Source organism: Chenopodium album, chromosome 2 (genome assembly GCF_948465745.1).
Source record: "Chenopodium album chromosome 2, dcCheAlbu1.1, whole genome shotgun sequence".
Lineage (NCBI taxonomy): Eukaryota > Viridiplantae > Streptophyta > Magnoliopsida > Caryophyllales > Amaranthaceae > Chenopodium > Chenopodium album.
In genome coordinates, this window is record NC_137835.1 from 57,716,921 (window position 1) to 57,735,765 (window position 18,845).

Here is an 18,845-nt window from a genome sequence, read left to right on the forward strand (position 1 = left end):
TTCGAATTGAAAGACATTCAAAGATAGACAGATATTATTTTCGTTCCTTATATTTTTTATCCAAATTTTATATAGTTGGATAGACCTTGAAATTATCTTTCCAATGATATATTATAAAATCAATTCCGAGCTATAACGGAAAAGATATGAATAAAATGTCAAACTCTATCCAAAACTGATACCGTCTCACTATTTCGTCCATATCTTTTATTCTAAAAAATATTTTAATCTGATTCTAATTGGGTTAGAAAGTAGACTTCAAGAGCTTTCCAACCATATCTTATTAATCTTATTCCGATTTCTGGATCAAAAGATAAGATAAAAACAAAAACCGCAAAAACTGCTGTCTATCGAGTTTTATTCCGATTTAATTCGGATCTTATCTTGTTTTTTCGACCCTTCTTTTTTCTCTATAAATAGAGGTCATATCACCCCTTTTTCAAGGATCAACAAGCTTGATGATCAAATCCTTCTCTCTTTCTCTCTTTGACACCAAAAATCATTCTTCTTCTCTCTCTCTCATATATTCTAAGCCTTAAACCTATATTCCTAATTACACCATTGTTCCCTTAAGCACTCCAAGGCATACAATACCCAAAGTTCTATACTTAAACCAAGGCGTGAAAGGTATAAATAACTGAGGGTTTGGACCAAATTAACTCTACTTTTATTTAGTTTAATTTTCATTTGCTTTATATTTTTTTTATTGAAGTTACTAACAATTTATTCATGATGTAGCAATTTAAAGGAACGCGCGGAATGTGAGTAATTAATTAATTTAATTACTTATTTTATTTTTTATATTGCTAGTATCATGATTAGGGTTGTTATTATTTTATATTTGATTTGACTCACATTATTATTGTTAAATTGCTTCCAATATTAATGTTTATTCTATTATATTATTTATTGATCACCACATTGCACGTTTAAAGGGAATATGTAATTGAAAATCACGCCTAATAAGATAATTTGGACAACCGGTTTAGGTTCCTTTTTAATCTTGTTATTAATTCAAGTGATCACAAATATTTTAGAATTATGTGTTGCATTAATATTCAACCAATTTAGCCTAATAATAGTTTGGAGCAAATTGAATCTTTGTTTGTATGCCTTTGAGATCGCAGGAATCACTTTTCACTATAAGAATCGAGTAGAGGCCAATACGGGCGAATGTGACTCCATGACTCACTTCGTACCATCATCCCCGATCCTCCTTTTGTGGTTCTGAACCATATGGAGTTAGTAATCTCATGGATTATGAATGGGGTGTAACCTTCACGGGTCAATCGTTTTTGCCTTCGTTGTCCCTTATTCGTGGTTGCCTTTTATGATCCGTGAACGGTTTACAAGTTCCTTAAAAACTTGTTGGCAGCTCCCTACTTTCCTTGTCCCTAATCGTGTCCCTTATCGTATATGTCAATTCCCACTTCCTATGAGTTCCAAGCATATTCACACATGCTTTTAACGTAGGCGCACTTCGAGCGACGCCTACAGGAAGAATTCAAGTCTTATAAGTTGAGGTTAAGGTTTTGGGGTGCCTTATGCACTCAAGGTGTTTATACACCGAGGTAGTAAAGGAATAATTAATAAATGTTGCTTGTCACTAATAAATCAAGAATTGAAATTGAAAAGTTGTTTTACTTGATTGAATTGATATTGGATTGATTGTATTGTTTGCATATGAGTCATCACCAAGTCTAAACCTGTAAATCACGTAAAGTGCAAGATGGATGAGCAATAAAACTCTGGATTGGTGCACTTCTAGAGTAATGACAATCAGGGGTTGGGGTACACGGGGTATTAGCCCTGTACTTTTATCGAGTTCGTCTGATCTACGAGTCTCCTATTTCAAATATTTTTAAAAACTAGGAGTTAGGTGAGATCTCATACTAACTACGGTCACGGAGTCGCGCCCGTGGTTGTTGGATGTTTATTGATGTTTCCGAAAGGAGGCATGGGGTTTTTCTTTTATTGATGTTCCAAATGGGACATGGGTTGGACAATCTTGTCTATTGCCAAATCCAATGAAATAAATAAATGAGTTAGTTAATATTAACTAGTGAAGTCGTAATAAATTTGATGGTTGAATCATGTGCTGAGTCTATAATTTAATGATGCTTATGCTTGATTATTAGTAGCATGTTAGGGATTTCTTTTATGTTTTTCAGCTTGTATGTACTCAGCTTTGCTGATTGCGTGCTTTATGTGTCTTTCTTTGGTCATGGCCTTCGCCTTTCAATGACCCTGTGACGATCCAATTTTTACACTTGTAATATCGGGGAGCAGATTAACCACAGGTTCTTACATACGCAACATTCACATCAGGGTTGTGGGATTTTGAGTAGAGAGTTGGTTATTATTCGCAGTTTATTTCTTTTCATAAGTTTTAATTTATTTAAACTCTGGTTTTATTTATTTACTACTTTTGTTGGGTTTTGAATAAGGGCCTTAATGGTTCCAGCTTGTATCATTTAATTTGGTTTTGGTTATTGGTTTTGAAACTTATTTATAACTGAGTTAGTTTTTCCGATGCTATTTTCTGATAAAGCCTTAACGTTTGAACACGTGACGGTAGCACGCCAGTAATTCTCTTGGATTTTGTTCAGGGTATTTATAGGTTTTAAGAGAGAATTATTGGGGTGTTTCATTAAGTTAGTACGGGATCGGAGAAAAACGTGCGGAAAGTAAATATTTTCTCGGATTCCGAGATCAGGTGTTTTATCAATTTTCGAGAATAGTAAATGATGTAATGATTGTAAGGTATCCTAATAATTGGGGGAATGTCCCATTTATAGGGTCCTTAAAATGTGTGCCTTGTTCTAGGGTTTGATGATCTAGGATCCTGGGCTGCGCCGTTTTACGACTACCTCGAGAATTGGGCCTCGAAGGCCGCTAATTCCTGAGGGCTAATCTGCTTGACACGTGTCAGCCGCCCCTGAGAGGTCCACTTGGAGGCATGTTCAGGTGACACATGCCGCGCTCTCATTAGGCCATGTGGCAGGGTAGAAATACCCAAATCAGTAATATTTTTCAAGGAGAGAGAAAGGTATAGTTAAAAGTGAAGATTAGGTGACGGATTAATTGCTCCTGTAACGTTTGTCTTAAATGTTCGCTGACATGGGTTACGGACTTACGGTAGAGTTACTAACTATACCACGGGGTTACACTGTGGGTCTTCTCAATAGGATGGGCACACATTCAATACCATGCCGTTACTACATAAAAGAGAAGAAAAAAAAAAAAGGAAAAGTATCAATGGTACACCTGAGGTATGGCCCTTTATCAGTGGTACACCAACTTCCCTTTTGTTTATCAGTGGTACACCTAAGGTTTACTAGACTCATCTACAGTAAGCCTGACGTTAATTAAACGTTAATTATAGGTTTAATCTAGGTTTTTTAACTAAAAAATTACTTTCCCTCCTTTTTTTCCCTCTTTACTTTCCCTCCTTTATTTAATCTACCCTACCCACCCCCTCTATTTATATAAGTGCTTTCCCTCCTTCCTTATTTTTCCTGTTCTATCTTTCTCTCGAATTTCTCTCTGTTTTTTTCTTTTTTTTTTTTGTTATCAATGTCTTCTTCTAGCAACAGAAATGGGAGGGGTTTGTGGTTCAAAACGGTTAATTGCAACTGTGACCCATCAAGATATGCAGAAATCAGATTCTCAAGCTCTTTATCAAACCCAGGAAGACCCTACTACAAGTGTAGATTATGTGAATTCTTTATGTGGGTGAAGGAGGATCAAATGGTTAGTGACACAGCAAGTAGAGTGGCTAGTACATCTGAATCTACAAGTGTGCAACTGTTAAGGAGAGAATTTACCGAGTTTATGCTAAGAACAGATGAATTTGCTGACTTTGTTCATTTGGTCGTCAAAATAGCAGTTGTTATGTACTTGGTGTTATTAGTAGTATCTCTAAAATAATGTAATGCTGATGTACTTTGGTTAATGAATATTAATAAAAGCTAAGTCATTCATGACTTTTTATTTCAGTATTGCTGTACTTATTTTCAAACTACTAAGCATGTCAAAAGCTTATACTACCATATTCATAACTAAATAAATCCAAATGCATAACTTAACACACAAATGACAAAAGTAAACTGAAGGTGCCATTCATTGCATATGTCAAAAGCTTACAGCACCATTTGCATTGTCAAAAACATAGTTAAAAAAGCTAAAATTAAAAGTGATTGTTAAAAAGCTATTACAGACAAAAAACAACCCAAAGTATTAAGCCATCAAGCAAAAAACATCAAAGTACTGAGTTTTGTACTTTTTTTAACCAGAACCATCACTGACTAAGCTTTGCATCTAAGGTTGGGGCTGTGACTGACTGAGAGGGGCTGACTCTGCAGTTGTGAAGCATCCAGCAGTGTTGCTATCTGTTGTGCAGCCTCTTTGTTGGTGGGACCTCCCTTACATGTCCTAGAATTATGACCAAAGGAGCCACAATTGCCACACTTGACTGTCCTTGATCTTTTCCCAGGTTGCTCCTCCCCTTCTTCCCTTCTTCTATTCCTGCTGGGCCTACCAATCCCTCTTTTCATCTTTGGAGGGTCAATGTGAGGGAATGCATCCATGCTTGGCCACTGACTCATATAAGGCACTGGATTTATGCAATGGTTGTACAGTTGCTTGTATATTTTCACATAATACCAAGAGCTGATGTAATTGTATGGATCAACCTTTGCATGGACCATTGCCCTGATGGCATGTCTGCAAGGTATCCCAGATAGCTGCCAAGCACCACAAGAGCATATCTTGCTGTTCAAGCTCAATGGGAACTGAGATTTACCCTCATGTATCTCATACTCTCCTGGACTAGATGGGTATGCCTTGCAAGATGTGGTTGCCTTGCTGATGTCCTTCACCTTCTTAGCTATCTTAGGACATACATCATCATCATTCCAAGTCTTAGATTTCTCATGCCTAGTTGCCATCCTGACCATACACACCCTTCTAATTCCTATGACAAAAAACATGAATAAGTTAGCAAATGTGTGTAATTTCAAAGCTAAATCAGTCAATGGTATTGAGCTATACCTTCTAGCAAATTTAACACAGGTCTGCACCTGTCAACCCCAAGAGTGGAGTTAAAACTCTCCACAAAGTTTGATGTGTTTGAGTCATTACAAACATTTGGTTCAAACTTATGCTTAGACCATCTTGACTGATCCCTAATGTTTGCAAACCATTTCATAACATCATCACCTTCCTCCTTTTGCAGCTTCTCCATGGCTTTTCTAAAGCTGAATTTGCTTGTTGCATTACAGGCCCTCCAGAACAGGATATACATCATTGGACCTGGGAAGAGCTTCTTGAAATTTCTGCTTAGATGTCTGCAGCAATATCTTCTCTTTGCTTCAGGCCACTGTTCTTTCAAAGCTATGTCAACACCCTACAAGAACAAGTTAAAATCTATAAGTCAACATATCTGGCTCTTTTCATTTCATATCAATAACTGATTTCAAAAATACAAGTGCATACCTTTTGTCTATCAGATATTATAGTCCAATCTTTCCTTGGTGAGTCTTTGACAAGGTTGTGCAGATGCCAAAAGAAGTATGTCCAGCTGTCCTTATCTTCAGCACTGACTACAGCATAAGCCACTGGGAAAATCTCATTGTTTGGGTCAATAGCAATAGCAGACAGTAGTATACCACCATAGTTGCCTTTCAAATGTGCCCCATCAACACCAATTAGTGGCCTGCAACTGCTTAATAGACCCTTCCATTGCCCACCAAAAGAAATGAAGACACTGCTAAATAGATTCACCCTTGGAATGCTGTCACTCAAATTCCAAGCCACAAATGCAGCTGACTCTGGATTAGTACTCTTGATCATTTCTGCATATGTTGGAAGATGAGTGTAAGACTCATCATGCCCCCCAAACAGGACATCTTTCACAAACCTCTTCACTCTGTAAAGAGAAGCTTGCTTCATATATATGTCATACCTCTGGAACAACAGCTCATTCAAAGCTTTCCTAGGGATATCTAGATTAGCCCTGATATCCTCCATCACTTTGTTTGCAGCCCACTTGACAGTGCACATTGAGTTGTATGTCTCCAAACCCCTACATGTGTGCACATTAGGCCATATCTTCTTTATAGCCATGTCCTGCCATCAACCAGCTTGCTTGCATGTAATCTCCACCCACAGCACTCAGCATAGCAGGTGACTGTATACCTCCTATTGTCTACAAACACAACATTCATTGCAAACCCCTCTTGAACAACATAGTCCTTTAGTGTATCTCTCAAATGACCCTTGTCAATGAACAACATCCAAGGTTTCAAATGAATCTTCCCAAAATCTTTTTCTTCATACATTTCTCCATTTTTGTACAACTTGTTTATGTAGCTGTCATCATCATCAGAATCAATAAACCCATGCCAATTTTCAGGCTCCCAATTATCCTCAACATGTGGAACATCACTTATATCTTCCATTTCATCAGGTTGAATGTCACCAGAATTGATGAATTCATTGTCAGAATCATCATTTTCAGACCCTCCATTCCCAGTAACATCCTCACTTGCACCATTCCCATAACCTTCCTCACTTGCACCATTCCCAGAACCTTCCTCACTTGCACCATCAGAACCATCATTGTCATCATCAAAGTTGACCTTTCTCCTAACAGCACTGACACTGCAACTCTCTAGTATCTTGCCCTTTTTTGTAGGTTTTTCCCAAATACCCTTTCTCAAAGCTGTGGTTTTTGGAATCTTCCTATCAAACAAGGTTGTTTGGGGTAAAGAAATAGTTGGGTTAGATTGAGGGACTGTGAAACTAGGACTCCTTCTTAAAGGCAAGGACTTGAATATGGTGTGTGGGGATTCTGGAGAAGGTGGGATTTTTTGACCAAGTGCATTAGTAATATCTAACCCTGAATTCTCACCCTTGCCCTTACCCCTCCCTTTACCCTTCTTTCCCTTACTTCCAGCAGAAGTCTCACCCTTTCCCCTACCGTACCCTTACCCTTTCCCTTAGAAGCTGTAGTTTTTGCCTCTGCCTTCTCAAATGCCTTCCTTCCCTTAGTGTATTCCTTACTAGACATATCAGCACCAATATCCTCAAGTTCAATTTGCAAATCAGCAGCAGTTACACTTGGATCATAGTTAAACTCTGGAGGAAACATCTCATCTACCAAGGGGTCAGTAGGAATATCATCTACCAAGGGGTCAGTAGGAGCATCATTGGTATGTATCCTGATATTTCTTAACCAATCTCCTCTTAGGTTTGAGTTTTGTCAATGGTTCTTTTGAAGGTTGCTCAAATTGTGGTACATTCAAAGGCTGGTCAAGGTTTGGTTCATTCAAAGGTTGGTTAAGATTTGGATCAACCATAGAATCTTCAGTGCTAGGTGTAATTATGTGCTGAACCACTTGTGGAGGTGAGTTTTTTTCATTCACAGGTGGAGGTGGAGGTGGAGGTGGAGGTGATTTTGGTTCATCCAAATGAGGTGCTTGATTAGGTAGTTCAGGACCTACTTTTCTTCTCCTAAACTCAGACACTAGGTCATTCATGTAACTAGATTTCAATGGGTTTGTTCCAACTATAATCTCAAACACATTAGCCCTAGGAAATGTCCTAAACATCCTTTGTATACCCCCATCAACATCTATAGGCCAATGCTTCCCCCTATATGCATATGCAAAGATAGGGTTCACTATCACTACACCTTTCTTTTGTAGCCTATCTTCAAACTCAATCATTAAGTCCATCATATTGCATAAATCAGGATCCACTTCAATATCAATAATATGAACCTTATACTTAAATCTAAACAAAATCTTGTCATCTATTCTGCAAAATTAGGTCAAAACACCACATTTCAATCCCAATTTCAATTTAACATGCCATGCAACAATACTTAACAAATGATCAGACCTAGGGTTACCTATCACACACAAACATACATATACAAACTCATACACACCCAATTCGAATTATTTGTTCAACATATACAACAATTAACCAACAAATGATAATCACAAGCATATTGTGCATAATTTAAACCAAAATTCGCATAGAATTATACATGGAAACCATAATTCAACCATTTACACCACAAACACATATACTCACAATTCGAATTATTTGTGCAACATATACAACAATTAAGCAACAAATGATAATCACAGGCATAATGTGCATAATTCCCTCAAAAAAAAAAAGGCATAATGTGCATAATTTAAACCAAAATTCGAACACAATTGTACATGGAAACCATATTTCAACCCTTTACACCACAAACTCATATACTCACAAAACTCATCCAATTGTAAGCGAAATTCAAAAATTTTAAGGCTTAGATGTGCACTTACCTTACTGATCAACAATGCAGAGCAGGATTTCCAGGAATTTTGCTTCCAAATTCGCGTCAAGCAATTAGCTCAGAGCAGCAGAACAGGGGAGAGAAGAGATTCAGAACGAGGAAGATGAATGATCTTCTGAACGTTTTAGGGTACTATTAATTTGGTAGTTGAAGTTTGGAGGAGCAATTTAATGTTTTGTGGGGTATGGGGGGCATATTAGTCATTTCATTTTCATCAGTTTAACCTAGATTAAACCTATAATTAACGTTTAATTAACGTCGGGCTTACTGTAGATGAGTCTAGTAAACCTTAGGTATACCACTGATAAACAAAAGGTAAGTTGGTGTACCACTGATAAAGGGCCATACATCAGGTGTACCATTGATAATTTCCCAAAAAAAAAGTCATTCACTAGATGAATTGCACTCATTTTCTAGATAAATCGATAAAAACCTAAAAGCAATTACCTCGAAGGAAAAGAAAAAAAAAAAAAAAAAAAAAAAAAAAAAAAAAAAAACTTTAAATTCCATCTTGTATGCGAGCAGATGTTGACAGGGCAATTTGCTCAAAAATCCCATCTGTTCTGTCGGATTTTGCATTATTCCCAGGTATTATTTTCTCCTTTATACTCAAATTTAATTTATAAACTTGCTTCACAATCTTACATTTGCTTTGTGCCTATTTTTTCTGACTATGAAATTTTGTCTATGTTGATAGAATGAGAGTTTCTTGCTCCGTTCTTTTATGTTGGTCCTATTTGGAATCTATGATACGACGGTTTAATCGCCTCACACCATGTAGAAGTATTTTTTAACAAGATTACCCTTTGTTATATGGTATACCAGTGTTAAAATGGACTGTAATAGAGGAAATGAGAGGTACTTGTAATTGTTTTCGAGGCGAAAAAAATGAGGGAGTTAAGGGATCTTTCTCTCCTCCTTGATCATGATCATGTGTATCAAATAATTATGAAATGGTTGATCAAGATTCAAATTAAACGCTAAAATCTGTAATTTCGCTGACTTGTATGTGTCACAAATTTTTACTATTCAGATCTGGTTGATCTCTCATGGAAGTAGCTATGCCAACAATATTTCAATTTCAATGCCAAAATTATCGACATTTCGAAATGTGAGTACATGGCCGGAATTGTCTTGTTCACTAAGGGCTTGTGAAAGCAAAGCTTCTGTGGATCTTTGCAATGGGAAGACTGAAGTAAATTGCAGTCTTGAAAGGCCTTATCATGTTGTGGTTGCTGCAACTCGAGAAATGGGAATTGGGAAGGATGGAAAATTGCCGTGGAATTTGCCATCTGATCTCAGATTCTTTAAGGAGCTCACAACAACTACAATGGGTGATGGTAAAAGAAATGCAGTGATCATGGGGAGGACGACTTGGGAAAGCATTCCTCAAAAGTATCGGCCTTTACCTGGCCGCCTCAATGTTGTGCTGACTCGTGTAGGGAAGTTGGGAGCTGAAAGTTTTGAAGATTTAGTTATATGCAATGGCTTGTCCTCAGCATTGAAGTTACTGGCCGAACCACCTCATTATATGTCTACTGAGAAGGTGTTTGTTATAGGAGGTGGTGAAATTCTGAAGTAAGTTGATTGTAGCTGTGTAATAAGTTTTTTTTGGTACTATTGAAGTTTTGTTGTTTAGTGTTTTTAGAGATTTAGGCATACATAATTTGCTTTGGAAGTTTTGATACTACGATTAAATTTTAAAAATGGAAATCAGAACAATGTGAAATGAGTTTGAATCGTAATTTCAATTTTATTGTTTTAATGGTTGCTGATGGTCATTTTCTGTTATTTTGTTACAGAGAAGCATTGAATGATCCTGGTTGTGAGGCGATTCATCTGACTGATATAGAGGCAAACATCGAATGTGATACATTCATTCCCCAAATTGATTCATCATTGTTCAGTCCATTGTTCTCATCCAGGCAGATGGTGGAAAATAGTATTCGGTTTTCTTTTGTGACTTATGTCCGCAAGAGCCATGCTGCTGAAGTATCCTCCAGTTCACAAGATAGTTCTTGTGATGTTGACAGTGGAAGGGCTGTAAACAAGGCATTGAATTTTCACAAGAATCATGCTGAGCTTGATTATCTCAAAAGGATTCAAGAGAATATTGTCAGTAATATTCTAATGTGAGTGAGCACATATATCACTATCTCATTCTCTCTAGGCACTGCTTGATGCTGCATTGCATCCCTCAGTGTGTATTGAAGCGACTGATACTTCTCAAACATCTGGAATTCTGGATGATGAGTCCATTCTATGTTAGGGTGAATTTTACTGTAATGCCGCTTTACTGCTGTCATATTATCAAGGTCTTTAGGGAAGGGGGGGGGGGGGGGGGGGGGGAACTGCACTGTACATTTTTTTTTTGGTGGTAATATATCTTTAGTCTACTTGCCAAAAAAAAAAAAATGCATTGATCAATTTTATAGAATACATATTTGCAGGAATTTTGTAGCAGTTGGTAATCCGTCTGGACATGGCTAGCATTTTATTGTGGTGATGGTGAATGATTCAAGTTTAAATGGACTGACAGTTACCTCCGCATTATTGTGTTTGATTAAAATTGGAAATAGCTTTTGGTTGGGATAGTTCTTCTCATATAATCAGATCTTCAGGAGACTGTAAGAAATATCAGTAGATATCGATTACACCTATGAAATTTGTTTGATTCAGAAAGGCAATCACATGATATGTTAATAGTAGACCATACTAACTTTTCTCTCATTTCTATGAATATTAACCTCAACAGAAAACTATAACATCCATCACATCATTACTGTTCAGAAATATAGGAAAATTCTCTGTTAATCAGAACTCTACAGCAATTCACACTGCTGAGAAAGAGACTCAAAGAATATGGCAAGTTTCTCGTAAGCAGCGACCCATTCTTCACCAGCTGAACCTTCTCTCCTGCAGATTGAATGATAAACGTAAGCAACAAGCATCTATGAAAACTCCACATTCACATCAATAGCTGAAGGAACAAGGTTTTTCATAATCCCGGAATCTAGCAGATTCTTGTGTATCAAAGTATGAAAGCAAGTCTTCCTGCCTCATCAAAGCTTCATGTAATGCCTGCCCATCAAACAATGATATAAAGAACAATAAAACACCTCACAGACTTGTTTAATTTTCCTGCAGCAGGACACATGAAGAGCTGCCCTTTTGATTTCTCTATTCATTTTTTTTACATCAGAAAAACAGTTCATTATATGATTAGTAATAGTAACAAATTTATAATTAAGAGAGCTACCTTTCTGGTTGCACTCAACCTGGCATCTAGTGGCATCTAGTGCATCCACTCAATATATTGCAGCATTTAGCAACTCCTCTTTCTCAGAAGGCATCTGCTTTGGCTTTGTTTGAAATGTATTTACATTCTCTTTAATGTCACTAAGCCTTCTGTGAATGACATGAATACTTATGTAAGGCCCTTGGAGATTCAACAATCTTCATACCATCACTTTGAGCCAAGTTCCTGCTGACTTGTATAGGCACCTGTGCTGCTGTAAAGATACAGATAAGCTTCAGAGTAAAGCTTAAAAACTATTTAATTTATAAGATTTGATAGACTTTGTGATATGTATGTGTTATTTGGAATTGCTTGTACATAAGAAGAGATCTATGTAATGAAAAGTCTATGATACATTAGTTGACGGGCTTCTGTTAACATAAATTTCTTCATTTTCAACAGAAAGCATGTTGTAGCAGAAGATGTCTAAGAGCGGGTAAGTCAACTTTCTAATGGTAAAATATAGTAAGAACTCGATACTGATTACTGAAGAATGATTTACTCCATATCTCTTAGGTCTTTCTATCAAATGGTCAAACCAACAGTTGGACCGTGGGGAAAGCATATGCATTAACTTTGAGTAACTATTATAGCATATGAGGAAAAATTTAGAATAATAATCAAATAATTAACAGATCTAGGTGCATCAGACTTATTTCCTTGCGTGAAACAATGCAAACAGTATTGTGTGTAAGTTGCTTAACAGAAACTATTTTACACAAGGTACAATCATCTGAAGACAAGTTGAGATATCGATACAATGCAGCATAGCATAACAGACAGGCATAGCACTGACTTCAGTAAGCTAAAAGCATACAGATCCAAAATCTGAACTGAAATACAAGGATATCAGGCAACTAGCACTGAATCTAGCAAAAATTAACAAAAGGACGCAGTATAATAGCGCTCAGAACAAAAAAGGTAAATTAAAGTGGTTTTTTTTATTTTTTATTTTTTTATAAAAGGCTAAACGGAAAGATAGCATCCGAAAAGGCCCCAGAAGAGTAATTATTTGAAGAAAATATATGTACCTGAAGGTCGAAGGTCAAAACTGATACATTTTAATTCATTATCAACCTTTATCATTGACTTTCTATTGTTCTTCACAAGAAAAACTTAAACAATCTATAAATGTAAACATAACTACTATATACATGCCTTTGTGAGATATAACTGAGCAATATATGCTTTATAGATTCTCTTATATACAAGGACAAGTTTGGCCTGCAAAGATGCATCTAAGAAATATGCTTGGTGGGGTTCAAAAGACAAATTACACTTTCCACCAAATAACCGATGGGGAGGGGAATTTTTTTTAAATCCACTTACTGTATATCCCATCTTCTCAATCATTTCCTTCATATTCTGATACATTGTTGGCCTCACCTGCACATTTCATCAGAAAAATTAATGATTAAATTTATATAACTATGAAAATTATAGCTGATTAAGTTCACAGTAAAATTGCATTGCATTGAAAAATATACACTTAGGGCCTGTTCTCATTGACTGAACTCAGCTGAACTGAACTGAACTGAACTGAATTGAGCTGAACTGAACTGAACTGAAATGAATATTTTATAAGAGAAGAAAATTAAGAGCTGAGCTGAACTGAATTGAATTGAATTTCAACGTAAGAGAACAGGCCCTTACAATATGTATATTACGCATAGCAGCCATGAGCAACACAATAGGCCTCTCCACTGCAAGAACACATAATTTTGAAGTTTTGACAATTATCAAATTGGTTTAGCAAAATTCAAAAAACGCAAAGATCTGCTAGCAAAGAGGTCTATGTACATACAAATGATTATTGGAAGAAAAAGACCCGTTCCATCTTCCATCTTAAGCACAATGGCTGGGTGCGGTGCATAATCTGGAAGATGGTCACTTTGAGGGCTGTTATGTTATAGACACAGTTTAAGAAGCTGACATCTCTCATCTTTAGTGTCAAGCCATCTAAACCACTTTTCACCTCCACTACAATAAAGCAATACAGATATACTGATTAATAGTATGCACAAAATAATTTGTGAAGAAAACAAAATCTAGAAACAGGCAACACATGATTCTTCAAAGAATCAACAGTGAATGCCTTTTGGAGCTTATTTGCTCCAAAGCAGGCATGCAGAATTGACTTGTATCTATTTTAAACTTAGGGTGTATCTTGAATCAACACCATTGAAAAAGTAGATGTGGCAAGAGAACACAAGTTTTTTCTTAAGTAGTTCATTAATATCCTAGCAAATAAAGTTTATAATACATCTACCACAATATTCCCAACAATCTAGTGCAATGATAACAGTTACAAAAAGAGACAGAAAGTGAGATGACTGGTTAATAATCGGTCGTAAGAAAACAACCATAGAACTAGGGGTTGTACAATGCAGTCTCATACTATCATTTGACACTTTTGGAGTTTTGGATATTAACAGCAAAATACAGTGTAGTATCTATGGACCTAGGAAATTCAGACACATGTTAGCAAGCAAGAATACCAAATTATAAGATGAGCTGATGAAGTTTATATAATCAAAGCTATTCCAACATTCAGTCTCATGAAATGGTAATGAGAGTACATCCTACCAGCTTCAATTACATTGGAGTTGACATAATCCTCATCATTTTCCTTTTCGGTTATGTTACCGCTTCCGTTAGAAGATGAACCAAAAGTGCAATGAACTGTACCAATTAAGTGGGAGAGTAAGCAAGCTCACATTAGTAGATCGTTGGCGTACACTGTTATAAGCCCAAAACGCACTTCTGAGCATGGCATTCTTCATCAAAGCAAAACTAATTGGTACTTGGTAAACACCGACCTGCTTCACACGAATAGCTAATGACCCCATGTCCTACTTCCAAGTCCTAAGATCAACAAACAATTTCACTACATGAACTAGATTATAATAACTTAAAAGAAACGGAAAAGTATCCATGATCAAATCAGTTAAGCTATCATCAGAAATTTCACTAACACTTTACCATTTAGGCATTTCCTACTCACTTAAGCTAGCAACTAGCATGATAAGACATCAGAATCTTGATAGCAGCTTCATAAAACATATAATTGATTTCCCACTTGGTACTATTTCAAAGCTATCCAGAAATATATGTTCCTTCTATTTATTAATGCATACTACTAGTCTACAACAACTAGGTTTTCACACTTTTTATAGTGATACCCTTCTGGACCAAATGTCTGATACACAATCTGCTACAGAAAACAGCCAACAAAACAGAGAATTCTTGTCCCACAAGGGCCACAATATAATTCATGCAACATTCAATATTATCCAATCAATTTTCCCAGTTAAATATAAAGTAAAAGTCCCAGGGAAAGTACCCAAGACCTCAAGGTTCAGGTATGACATCGGATTAAATCCCATTTACATCAATGACTTTTTGGTGCTTTCTAATCATTGCCCTTGGTTGGTGCTTTCTTCATCTCCTTCCCGAGCTTATCCAATATTGTATCAGTCACATCATTTGGTAAACAACCTGCATCTAACATCATCCTTAGGAGTTTGTGCGCATCTTTCAGCCTACCCACCTTTGTATGAATTTCAATTAATGTGTTAAAAGTAACAATATCAGGGTTTATCCCACTTTTCCTCATCTGCTCAAAAAGCTTCAACGCTTCATCAACTCTACCAGCCTTACCAAGGACATTCATGAGAGTATTGTACATAACAATATCAAGATAACCACCCTCGCTCACAAGCTTATCCAGAATGGAGCTAGCTAGATCTGCTCTTCCCATCTTTCCCAAACTTTGAATTATAATGTTATATGTTGCTACATCAGATGGACAAAGGTTCTCACCCATTTCATGAAGAATTCCCCACGTTTGATCAAAATAACCCTTCTTCACAAATGAACTCATTATGGAATTGTATGTGTAATTCACAGCATCAATTCCCATATCAGTAAAAACCTCAAACAGTTTGCAGGCTATGCTCAATTGACCCTTTGCTAAAAAAATGGACAAGTATGTATTAACCATGTCAATATCAAATGAGTTCATCCCTTTTGCTTGAACTCGCCGACCCTTGTTCAAAGAGAACCATTTAAAAAATTGGCCGTTGGATTTGACTTCATTCGCCAATTGATCCATGTAAGGAGATGATGACCACTCATCCACATCAGCAGTGCCTGACTCCCAATCTGAATATTCATCATCACCTGATCCTACACCGCTATCTGCTCCACCACCAACTGAGAGCAAGTCCACAATTTCACTAAAATTGCCTTCAGCTGGGAAAATGGGGGTGCAATCCTCTTTTTTTTTCTGCTGATGTTTCAATGTAGCTTCCATATTAGCTTTCCACCTGAGAACATTGTGCAACAAATTTCCATCTCTTATGTGTCTCATCAACTGGTCTGTTGAATTCCATCGACCTTGCTTATAAAATCCAATTAAGAGTGAAGTTATAGTGACTAGATCAACAACAAATCCCCTGCCTTCCATCTCTTCTACCAAATGCAAGGCCTCATCGATTTGGCCCTCCCTACAAAGATGCATAATGATGATGCTATAAGTAATTCCATCGACAAACTGCCCTTTCTTTTTCAAATCATAGAAAAGTGTGTAACCAGCAACTGCCCTGTCATTTTTAATCAGCCCATCAATTAAAATGTTGTATGTCCAACATGTTGCTCTAACCCCTTCTTGCGTCATCTTCTCAAAAAGTTGGCAGGCTTCTGTGAGCTTTCTAGCCTTTAGAAAAGCATCTAGAAGAGAATTGTATACAACAGTATCTGGTTGGAAACCACTACATAGCATTTCATTAAAGATCTTAGTTGCAACTTCAACCTGATATGATTTGGAGCAGCCCTGGATTAATATACGATAAGTGAAAGCATCAGGCTCATGACCTGAGTATTTTAGCTCCTCCCAAACAATTAATGCATCCTTCACCTTGCCAACTAAGCAAAGTACATGTATGAGACTGTTATAAGTACACAAATCTGGAGCACAACATGTACCAGCATTTGGTTCCTTCATCTCCCTAAAAAGACGGAGTGAAGTTTCAAGGTCACCCCAACAGCCAAATGAGTGAATGCATATATTATAACCCCATGCATCCAATGCAATGTTCTTCTCTCTCAAACAGGAAAATACTTTCCCAAACTCTTCTTTCATTTCGGCTCTTCTGAGAGAAACGAGCAATTCATTGCAGGCAACAGGCTCACAGGGAACAGCAGCTCCACTGCCGCTGGACATTTCTAGAAGTCTGGTAAACATAGTTAAAGCTAAACCAAGCTGCTTTTTTCGAACCAGAGCAATGACAACAGAATTATACATTAGGGGACTAAAGGTAGCTCCTAAAGCTTCCATCTGTTCAAGAGTTGCTAGAGCAGAATCAATCTGACCAGAATGGATAAAAGCATCAAGCAGAAGCTTAAAGGTGGCTGAATCAACAAGGACACCATCATGCTTCATTGCACTAAATAGATACCGCACCACATGATCATTAAGGTGCTGGCGACTCCTTGAATGACAAAGTACACGGAAAATCTGGGAATAAGCTTCTGTAGAGTGTTTATAACCATACCTATCAGAACACCACTTGAAAAACTCAATCTTTTTTGAAGGGTCAAGGGAGGTCTTTCTAAGAACATGCTGAATAAGACTCTCAGAGAGAGATACGGAATCAACATCAAGATTTTCCCTTCCAGATCGAGACAAAGTTTTGGTGATATGGGCTGCTACGAGAAGGTTCCCAATTTCTTTTGATTGAGTAGAGATAGACTTTGATCTCTTCAATTGGCCAGATGTAGAAGAGAAGAAGAAACGACAGCTCCTCCACAAAACAATATCTAAAGAAGTTTGCATCCCAAATCATTCTAAATCTTCAATTGAAACCTACAATCATGATCCAGATCTCAAGTTTATTAAAATGAAGACTTGAAGAGTGAGGCAAAATGCTTAAGTCATACAGAAACCAGTCAAATCAAAAGACGAAAATATAACTATGACCACCATCCACATAAAAATCTGCTGTTGGCTTAAGATAGAAAAATGTACCCAAATCTTACATTCTTATCACCAAAAACATTGACATCAGTCAATCAATCAAAGCCTTAATCCCATAAGTGGGGTCAGATATATAAACCAAAAGTGATTATTCCTTTGTAAGGGATGGAGGATGAAGATTTTTGACGATGACATAATGAAGTGAATTGAACAGTAAGTTTGCATAACGTCTTTCCTACACCCTCTCACAATCTCCTCTACACGTATGCTGGGAGAAGAATGCATGAGGGTGTAATATTACACCAGGGTGATGGATGGAAATCACGGCAACTTGTCTAATTCATATTCACATAATGCAAAATTCATATTCACATAATGCATATCGTCGCATACATGGAAGAAACCAAATAGAAAGTCCTACACCAAACTTTTAATGTTAGTAGGCAAGTAACACACATCACACAATCATTGAACAAGAATTATAAGTTTAATTATACATTAGTTCATCACAAATCAAGTAATCAACCTCAAATAATAAAAACAAGCTACAATTCAATAACTTATACTCTAAAATATACACTTAATGCAGTGACAATTAAATTAGATTGTGAAATTATATCATGATAACAAAAAGAAACAGGTTACCTGAGAAACTGCTTGAATGGGAGATACAAGTATTAGAAGGATTCAACGGAGAACGTGATAACCCCATTGAAGCCAAAACGTCCCTTTTTCCCCTTGAGTTCTTGAACTCTTAATTCATCAATTTGTAGGTTCGAAATGAGAGGAATGATGATGGAGGGTTTGGGGCTGGCTTCATTTGTTGAGCTTAGGACTTTAATGGTGGCTAATGATGATATCTTTGACGGCGGCAGTGGTAGAGCGGAGGAAGCCGGTGGTTGTGGAGGAGAGAGAGTGTGGTTCAGGAGAAAAGAGTTAATTGAGGAAGATAGTAATTTCCTAACATTTTTTTTAAGGTGAATAAATTGTGCGCAAATACTACATGGCATAAATGCAATACAAAATAACCTAAATGTAGGAATTAATTAATGATATGAAAATAATCAAAAGACTGAAATAGCCTTTTACAAAAAAAAAAAAAAAAAAAAAAAAAAAAAAAAGGAGGTACTCGCCATTTCAGTAGGCTTTATTTCCCTCAAAATTCTTCAATCTGAGCCTTAGAGACGAAGAAGTCGTTCACTGCTCATAAACCATCC

The 18,845-nt window shown here is 36.8% G+C and overlaps 2 protein-coding genes and 2 pseudogenes across 4 annotated transcripts; 1 reads left to right on the forward strand and 3 right to left on the reverse strand.

Annotated features, from left to right (window-relative positions):
• Positions 1 to 4,307: 4,307 nt before the first annotated feature.
• LOC145573228 (uncharacterized) lies at positions 4,308 to 6,063 on the reverse strand. Its single transcript, XM_081631781.1, has 3 exons — positions 5,497 to 6,063; positions 5,053 to 5,407; positions 4,308 to 4,975 (listed from the first exon to the last, which is right to left on the reverse strand). The coding sequence occupies exons 1-3, from the start codon at positions 6,061 to 6,063 to the stop codon at positions 4,308 to 4,310; spliced, it is 1,590 nt and encodes a 529-aa protein (XP_081487907.1).
• Positions 6,064 to 8,829: 2,766 nt separating this feature from the next.
• On the forward strand, positions 8,830 to 10,672 carry LOC145586057 (bifunctional dihydrofolate reductase-thymidylate synthase-like). Its single transcript, XM_081642779.1, has 3 exons — positions 8,830 to 8,941; positions 9,387 to 9,931; positions 10,156 to 10,672. Exons 1-3 carry the CDS (start codon positions 8,879 to 8,881, stop codon positions 10,487 to 10,489), a joined length of 942 nt encoding a protein of 313 aa, XP_081498905.1. The 5' UTR covers positions 8,830 to 8,878; the 3' UTR covers positions 10,490 to 10,672.
• A 332-nt stretch (positions 10,673 to 11,004) lies between these two features.
• On the reverse strand, positions 11,005 to 15,125 carry LOC145598787 (bifunctional nuclease 1-like; annotated as a pseudogene). Its single transcript, XR_014103617.1, has 7 exons — positions 14,995 to 15,125; positions 14,238 to 14,516; positions 13,456 to 13,631; positions 13,305 to 13,354; positions 12,981 to 13,037; positions 11,613 to 11,865; positions 11,005 to 11,434 (listed from the first exon to the last, which is right to left on the reverse strand). The product of XR_014103617.1 is annotated as a bifunctional nuclease 1-like (transcript).
• LOC145598776 (pentatricopeptide repeat-containing protein At4g01570 pseudogene) lies at positions 14,568 to 18,578 on the reverse strand (annotated as a pseudogene). The gene is made up of 2 exons (XR_014103615.1): positions 18,274 to 18,578; positions 14,568 to 17,517 (listed from the first exon to the last, which is right to left on the reverse strand). The product of XR_014103615.1 is annotated as a pentatricopeptide repeat-containing protein At4g01570 pseudogene (transcript).
• Between the last annotated feature and the right edge of the window lie 267 nt (positions 18,579 to 18,845).